The sequence below is a fragment of the Belonocnema kinseyi genome, chromosome 2 (genome assembly GCF_010883055.1).
Source record: "Belonocnema kinseyi isolate 2016_QV_RU_SX_M_011 chromosome 2, B_treatae_v1, whole genome shotgun sequence".
Lineage (NCBI taxonomy): Eukaryota > Metazoa > Arthropoda > Insecta > Hymenoptera > Cynipidae > Belonocnema > Belonocnema kinseyi.
Window position 1 is genome coordinate 34,568,110 of NC_046658.1, and position 9,460 is coordinate 34,577,569.

The following is a 9,460-nucleotide window of genomic DNA, read 5'->3' on the forward strand; positions in this document are numbered from 1 at the left end:
ATTATTATTGTTTGGTAATAAAGATGAATTTATCTGAAAAGGCAGATTTTCTTCTTTTCAAGACATCATATAATAATAGAATTATTATTTGCCAAACTATTTTTATATTTATGTTAAAATAATTTATTCAAGTTCAGCAAACAACACCATATTTTTAGTGAACGACATCCTATAGTAATTGTATACTGAATAAATTTTGAAATACAAATAACGTGGATAATAGAATATTTATTAATAAACATTGTACAAGTATCTATTTTAAATCCCCGTAATTTTAATAAAATAATTTTTATTGCACAGTGTTCTTTACTAGAAGGACGCCGGTAATACCCCTGTTTACACTATTTGAATTAGGGTACATCCATAAATTACGTAACGCAATTTTCCGATAATTTCGACCCCCCCCCACTATCAAACGGTTTTTCCCACGTTTTCTTGTAGTTTTCGCCATTATGTAATACTAGACTAGACCCCCTCCCCAAAATGTGTTATGTAATTTATGGATGACCCGTTATTCATATCTTAGACTAAATTTACTTTCTTTAAATTTCAGGTTCTTTTAGGTTTGGAATCATTAAAATATTTATTTATTCATATTTAGATGTCGTGAAATGTCCAGTCTTTATAACAAAATTTCTATTTTAATTTTCTTCAGGTTACTTTTCTTCCAGTAACTAATACATATTTTAGAATTTCAATGGAAAAATGTATGCTAGAAATAATATTACAAAAGCTTCGACTTTAAACTACATTTTTTAAATTCAGAATGTTGATTTAATATTTATGTATGAACCGTTGGTCGCTAAAAAAAATCGTGTGTGTATTAATCGTTAAAAACTAGTCATGTTCCTTTAGTCATCGACTAAGGTCTTACTTTGCCGGCGCACCTGGAGGATGTTCATTGAGGAATTCTTGTCGTCAGGACCAACCCACTGCTCGAAAAGTACCCCTTCGTTAAATTCACTACGTAATCGGCCCAGAAGAACTTCCACAGAATACGGAGGTGCTCTCCATAAAGAGCCCTCAACTGCAGGCCAACCCCCAAGTGACTTCAGCACCTTTCGCAATGGCTCATCTCCAATTTTCCGTATTTGAGCTGCACACAATTTATTGAAATCAATATTAACTGTTTTATTACTCCAACTAAGATAATCAGTTTGCCAACAAAAAATGCCTCCTTTTTTTACCTAATACCTTTTGCTTTTTGTCTCGAAATCCATAAAATCTGATGAAATTCTTTCAAGTCCCTTAAAATATTTGAAATCTTTAAAAATTCATGAGAAATAAATTTTAAAAATGTAATTTATTGTAACGTTTTAAAATCGCTTAAAATTCCACAAAATCATTTGAAACTACCTGCAATCATTTAAATTCCTCGAAATCCCTTGAAATTTATTAATTATATACACTTGAATCTACTTAAAATTTCAAAGAATTCATTGAAATAAGTAGCCCATGAAATAATTTGAAATATTTGGCATATGTTGAATTCCCATTAAATTATCTAAAATCACTTGAGATAATTGAAAATCTGTTGAGTTATTTCACCTACATTCGCTTCAAATCCCCTGAGCAAAGCCGAAATTAGTTCTTAGGTCGTCCTTTTCAACTTTTATTAAAATAAAGCAATAAACCATCAAATCGTAGACATTTATATAAAATCTTCAAATCTAGTGTACACTGAGAACTACGTCTTATAACTTCATGGAAAACGTTTTTTTCTCAAATTAGAAACATATATACTTTTCAACTTATTTCCTCTTCAACAACATACATATATCGACGACGAACCCCGCATATCAACGCAATACGGCGAAATCTCCCTAAAATGTAGAAGTTTATATATCCCAGGTACCTATACAATATCTTGGATTTTTCGACGTTTTTGGGAAATTTAAATATCCAACGTAAGATATATGCAGAAAATTCTTAAATGCACGGCATTTTCGAAATAAGTAAATTTATTTCCAAATTTCATTTTTTGGCTCAGGTTAGATTCCTTAGTTTCAAAAACTATGCTTGTGAAAATAATCGGGCTAAAAACTAATTTACAGCAATACTGGAACCTTTTAGAATCTTAAATTTCTCATATTTATGCAACCAAGATTGATTACACAGGCTCACAAAAAAAAGTTGTTTGCAAGAGACAAATGACTAGGCCATCCTTATGGACTTTGAGCCGCTGAATCCGAATATGGCCTCAGAATTTGTCCTGCTCATCTCAGTTTTCCCGTAGATGCAAGAAGTAGGGACAAGTTTAGGGATTTCTGGTCACACAGGCCATACAAAAAATTTGTCTGCACGAGACAAGTGACTAGGCTACCCTGATGGATTTTGAGCAGCTGAATCCAAATCTGGCCTGGGAATTAATCTTACGTGTCTCAGTCTCCACCTAGATGCAGAAAATAAGGAAACCCCCAGGGACAACTTGCCCGTTATTTTGATAATACCAGTATACGCGAAAATAGGCACATCGATATTATATTATTAAGTGCAAGGACTTGTGTAACGACACCGAAATTCTTTATTGTACCTTCTGTTTCCCCTAGGTTGAGAAATTCTAGGGAAATTGAACGGATTTCTCAGATTATATAGATTTACACGGGAAAAAATAACAAAAACCTAATATCCTTTACAATTTTGCGTGCGAAAGCAGTCACTTGTCCCGTGTAAACCACTTTTTTTTGGTGGACCTATTTGACCAGAAATTCCCTAGGGTTTTCCCTATATTTTGTATCTAGAGAGAAAATGTAACAAACCCGAAAAATGTTGGGTTCATGTTTAGATTTAGCACGCAAACCTGCGAAGGATGTGGTCTTTTTGTTTTTTTCCCCCGTACAAATCTATATAATATGAGAAAGCCCTTTAATTTTCCTAGAATTACCCAAGCTATGGAAAACGGAAGGCACACTAGAAAATGTCTGTATACAAATTAAGTTTCTATAAGTCGCGGGACTTAAGAACATAGCATCCATCTGTCTATTTTTGCGTATATTGGCATTATCAATATAACGTCCAGAAAATCCCTAGGTTTTCCCCTACTTTTCGCATCTAGGGAGAGAATGGTTAAAGCTCGAAAATTTTAGTGGTCAAATTTATATTGAGAGCGCAAAAGGGCAGCGGAAATATCATTTTCTTATTTTTAGGCTTTATAAGTCAGTATAATATGCGAAGACCTTCAATTTCCGTAGATTTATCCTAGCTAGGGGAAACGGTAAGCACACTGGGGAATGTTTGTGTGTGAATTTGATCTTCAAGAGTCACAACACATACGAATATGACACCAGTACGTATATTCTTCTTTATACTGGTATTATCAAACTAATTTCCAGAATAGCCCTAGTTTCCCCTCAATTTTCGGCATCTAGTGGTAAACTGAGACGTGTAGGACAACTTCTGAGGCCAGATTTGGATTCAGCAGCTCAAAATTCATAAGGGTAACCTAATAACTTGTTTCGTGCAGACAAATTTTTTCATATGGCCTGTGTGACCAGAAAATCCCCAGGCTTTTTCCTACTTTTTGAATCTAGGCGAAAATTGAGACGTGTAGGACAAATTATGAGGCCATATTCATATTCAGCAACTTAAAATCCATAAGTGTAGCATAGTCACTTGTCTGGCGCAGACAACTTTTTTTTGTGGGCCTGTGTTATTATTGAGCAAATTAAAATAATGCAATAAATTGTTTCAGCATGAGGAGCAGGACTATAAATAATAATTCTTATCGGATATAAAAAATGTATTTTTGATTAATTCTCAAAGTTTGGTGTTATTCATTTTTTTACGCCTGGTGATGAACTAATAGTCGTTAATAAATAGGAAAAGAACAATAATTTTTTATCCTTAACTTCTTCCAGACAAAAGCTCAATACTTCATTGACGAATACTATTAGGTGACACCATGACAAAGTTTTAAAGCTAAAGATCGAACGTTTTATTCTGCTTATCGTGCTTGAAATTTAATATTTACGTCACTATACTTTTGTTATTTATTGATATAATTGTGAAAAATGTATGTTTCCTCATGTGTCAGAATACTGCCATATTTTGGAAAGATGAGTTCACTTTTCAAAATATTGTTTAATTTTGTTGAGACAAGACTGCAGGAACACTTAGCTGCCTCATGGTATCTTATAACTAAATTTGCAAAAAAATCGATACATGGGGCATTATTTCTCAATTGGCTCAACTTTAAAAGTCATATTTTTTGATTGTCTTTAAATTCTGGGAATATGTTCGCTTATCCAATTGCATTTTATCTAAATTTATAGACCAGGATTACCACCCCTTCCTAAGTGGTAGGAGGTTGAATTTTCCACTCCAACGCTTGTAAAGAGTGGCTTCAAAAGTCTATAAGTTCGTTTCTTATTACGCGATTTAAATTTTTTATGAGGGTTTTGGAAACTGGTTTTTACATAATTTCACCTCACAATATTATTTATAAAAACAAAAAATTATTAACTTTTTTAACAAATTAATTTTTTATTCAAATGTTTTCGTAATTTGGGGTTCTTCGGTTTCTTAGTCGCAAAAGAAAGCTTGACTTTTTTACTGCAAATAACTACTAACACGAAAATGAAGAAATTAATTTTTAATAAGATACTTGAACTGAGACATCATGCTCCAGGATACCGCAAGACAATTTTCAAGTATACTAGTTTTGTTCATTATTCACGTTTACCTAAAATTGTTTCAGTTTATTAAAAAAACTTATTAAAAAATGTTTACTCGTGAGTTTGAAGAAACTTATTTTTTTTTAAATTTTTTATAAAAAAGTGGTTACAACCTCTTTCTAAACAGGTTGTAAAGTGAGGGGCAAGGGGACTAACCAAAATCAAACACCTCGAATTGTGAGAGGCAAAGAGACTCACGAAAATCATGCACCCCAAATTTAAAAAAAATAAATAAAAGGAGTCTAAAAACGTATTGTAACCTCCACGTGATAGACTCTGGAAATTATGACTTGACAGTACCTAGGTTAGTAACAGACATTAATTACTAATACCGTAGTAATATATTTACTTAAATAAACACAGCTTATACGTAAGAGAATGGTTAAATTATGTATTTATTTTTTGATATGTAAGAAGAATAAACTTCTTTAAACTCACAAGTAAACATTTTCAAGAGATTTTTTAATGGTCGAAAGCAACTCTAAGTATACGTGAATAATTAACAAAACTAGTATACTTGAAAACTGTTTTGCGGTATGCTGCAGCGTGACGCCCGAGTGTGAGCGCCAGGACTCCCTTTACATGCGGCCCTATATCTTATTTAAAATTTTTTTCTCCGTTTTCGTGGTAGTAGTTCTCTATAGTAACAAAGTCAAACTTTCTTCAATTTCCAAAATCCTCATACAAAATTTAAATCGCTTAATTAGAAACTAAGTTATACGCTTTTAAAACTACCCATACAAGCCTTAGGATGAAAATTCAAGCCGCCTCCATTAGGCGAACATTTTCCTAGAATTTAAAGACAATCTAAGAACATGACTTTTAAAGTTGGCGCAGTTGAGAAATAATTCCCCATATCAACGATACAACATTTTATTGCAATTGTTTATTATGATGCTTCTGCATACAAAATAATATATTTTTTAAATATTAGTTTTCATTACATTTTTTGCAAAATATCTCGAAAGAGATTGAAGCCCCCCCCCCCCCCCGAGAATCGTGCCCCAGATTCGAACTTTCCTCAGATCGGGGACGTGGTGACCCATTTTACACAGTCTTTCTGAAGGTATTACAGAGCGACCATACTTTTCCCTCGTATCCCCGAGTACCCGACGGTATTTCTAAAGCGCCTGAGCTTCCGAAACCTGAGGCGCTATGTAATGAGTATTCAGGGAGTCAGATAGTAGACTGCTAAAGGGACTATTTTATGAACACTGTGACTACTACTGTCAACAATACGTCGTAGCCTCAGCTTTCAAAGTCTCTAGCGCAACTTTCGATGTGCATATCCGGACCATAGCTGAGACTACTACCAGACTGCTACTACCGACTACTAGTGAATCGCAGAAGGATGCTCATCATCGGTTGAATTGAGGTAGTAGTCAGGAGAATACTCAGTGTGCAGCCCCTTGCCAAAACCCTACCCTCTGGCGTGATACTTTAAGAATATCTCGACTAAGACGGGATGGGTTCTGGCTGTAGATCTCCTCGAAAATGCCATTGGACTTACCGGTCCAAAGATATTCTACTGCAAGTCTGTCTAGACAAGGGAAATTTCGTCGAAATGGCTCATTTTCCAGATGAGCTTTTAACACTACCACCGACTTCTACTCGTTCAATTGCACAAAAGCGACGATCCCCCCAAGCCTCTTAACCTGAGAAGAGGAAGTGGTAGTGGAACTCGAACATTTCTTGATTTACTCGATTTTTCCTCTCTAGACAGGCCTGTTCTACCGGATGATTAAACGAGGTCCGTAAGGGAGCCAGAAGCGCCCGGAGATGTGACGGCTTAGATGATCAATGCGTGCGACGAGAATCTTAATGATGTAGATAAAATTACACCACATCAAAGTTGATTTGGTGGTTCTAACTAGGCGTATGGCAGTAGCACCGACAGGAATAGCCCAAATCCAAGAACCGGAGTTGTATAGGGAAAGGATAAGTGGTTTAGAAAAATGTGACCGCGAAGAAGGCTTGCATTCAAACGTATTAAAAATTTTAATAACTACAAATGCTGTTTCTGTATTTCTTTCTTTAATCCCCGATTAGGCAGCAAGCATATTTAGATTTAAATCCCTTTCCAACGCAACTTTAAGTAAATTGAAAACACCACATTCTTTTAACGCAGGCTGAAAAAGCGATTAGTTGGAAAAACTAATAAAATTTTTGGGACAACTATTTTAGTTAATCAAAAACGGTACTTCTAATTAGTCAGTTGTGTGCACTATTTTTATTATCTGGGGCACGAGTAGTTGTCGTTACTATCTAATTAGTTAGACTAACTACTTTGGTTTGAAAAAACTACTATCTGTATGTAGTTAAACTTACTAATACAGTTAGTAATGTCTTCCCACGTGCGTATAACTAGTTTTTTTTGTTACAGGGACTAATTAAGATAGCTGTTACTATAATGTCGAAATCGAAATTAAAAAGATCGAGGTGGGCAGGCGGACGTCTTTTTTGGGACGTCTTAGGGACGCTGATGTCATTTCATCTGATAATACGTTCCAAAAAAATATTAGCCCATACACACTGGGATCTTTCTAATTGCAGAAGAGCTCTATAGGTTGGGATTTCCTTTAAAATTTGAAACTCTTTTGATATTACAATTTCTTATATATACCTTCGACGGCCATATCTAAACGTCCTGCCTCATTTTACCGCAGGTATGATGGTACCTTTGTTGCATTCTCAATCGTACCAACCAAGATAACAAATTAATTAGTAACTCTAAATACCATATCATTACAAACTTAAATTAGTCTTAAGTATTACAAACGGCTTCCTAAACCGATTATTTGCTTAGTAGGAGTTCCTAACTTAATAGTTTAAAAAAACAATGAATGATATACTAATATAAAGGTAGTAGCCCCAAATTTGCATAAAATTCTCCAAACCTAGTAGGTTTGTGCATAACAATACATTACTTTCTGACAAAACTTTCGCTTTATTCAAATGTGATCAATTAAAACATATAAAACCATTATAAAATTTTTCAAAGATTAATTTTCATCACAGCCACACGTAGAGCAATCAATTTTGACAACGTAAAATGCCTCATTCTGTATTTTTAAATGCTCTTAACCTTATTATTATTTTAAAACCTGTAAATAAGAACAGCAAAATGTTTCAATTTAAATTGGGTTAAAATGTTTTCTTTAATAGTCGACTTGGGGGTATCCAAAAGTATTCATAAAATATTTTCCCTAATGGGTACTGAAAGGCATTTAGTTTAAGAGATAACTTCTATAGTAATGGGCATTTAAAACGTGAGGACAAAAACGGTATCGAAAAGGATTCAATAATTGTCACATCAGCATTAAACAGGAAATTTTCGAATAATTTTTAATGCAACCCTTCTGATCGAGTAGCGTCATTTGTGAGCACATGTACAGCCGCTAAGAAAAAGATTAAAGGTGCATCAGCGTACTTGGTGTTACATAGTGTGGGGAAGCACTTACAGCAACGACAGAAGAATAGGATTTGGTATTTATAATTATTATTATATATTTTATGATATTAAATCTCAGGCTTAAAATGGTTATATCCCAATATGACAAAGGCATTTTTGGTTAGAGTTGGATTTTTTATAATAGTCAGCACAGGGCTGTTCTGGTATAAATCATCAGTCACTGGTGCATTTTTTATTGCAATCAAGTGATCTTATGAGAGCAGTGTGCCCAATTTGACATAGTGGGATGTTACAAAATTGGAGTAGCACCTTGACCATGGATGGTACGCCATAGGTGTGTTACGCCAGCAACTCCACAATAAAATTAAAACATTTTTTTATGTCATCATTTTGGGCTTTTTGGGCTTTTTTGGTATCCAAGACGATTTTTGGACTCTTTCAGTTTTCTCAAAAAACCGACTTTTGGGTGGCTGCCAGTACCTGCGCTACAGAAACTACACTACACCTTCACTACACTAAAATTAAAATATGAACTCAAATTGAATGTAAGTATGTCAGAATTTTTAGCTTTTTTGGGCTCTTCTTGGGCACCAATTCTGATTTTCAGGCTCTCTTATTTTTCTCAAGTAACCAGACGTTTAGGTGAAGGTCCCGGCAGCCAGCACGTGCTCTACTTAATATTTAATAAATTGGAAAAATCTAAAGCAACAGAATTTTTGTTGTATTTAAAAAATGCAAAACTTAATCACATTAAACAACCCTTATCTCCAAAAACTACCCTTAATAATATGTTTTCAAACTAAATGTAAGTATATCAGAATTTTTGGCTTTTTGGCCTCTTCTTGGTCACCACTATCGATTTTTGGGCATTTTTATTTTTCTCACTCTAAAAAAGCCAAGTTTTGAGGTGGAAGTGTTGTCAGTTAGCACCTTCACTACAGAAAAGTTGACCAATAAAAAAATCCATAGCGTCGGAATTTGGGGCTTTTATGGCGTCTCCAAAATTGCAAAAATTAAAAAAAAAACCCGTCTGCCAAAAATTACTCTTAAAAGAAAGTACGCTCTCAGTATAAACGAAAGAATATCTGAATTCCGGAAAATTATTGGCCTGCCCAAAACACTTAGTTATAATAAGTCTTGAGGTTATGTTGTTCTTATACACATTCTCTACAATGCCTGTGATTAGCCAGAGCGCTCCACCGTAAAAGATTGTCGTACCTGATCGGCCTATCAAGTCTCTTTTTTAAATACCGACAGGGCGGAAAGCCAAACCGGACTGGTATTATATCCATTATCCCTATTGCTGGTATTGGCAGAGATAAATAGAGAGTAACAACCCACTATAAACGTCAGCTAGTAGTAAAGTGGTGCCACT

The 9,460-nt window shown here is 34.5% G+C and overlaps 1 protein-coding gene across 1 annotated transcript in view; it reads right to left on the reverse strand.

Moving 5' to 3' along the window:
• LOC117182630 (neprilysin-1-like) overlaps positions 1–9,460 on the reverse strand; it is a 132,926-nt gene that overhangs the window by 30,613 nt on the left and 92,853 nt on the right. Inside the window, exon 5 of the mRNA XM_033375733.1 lies at positions 888–1,096. Within this exon, the coding sequence (XP_033231624.1) occupies positions 888–1,096 (209 nt within the window). The remainder of the gene's footprint in view (positions 1–887; positions 1,097–9,460) is intronic.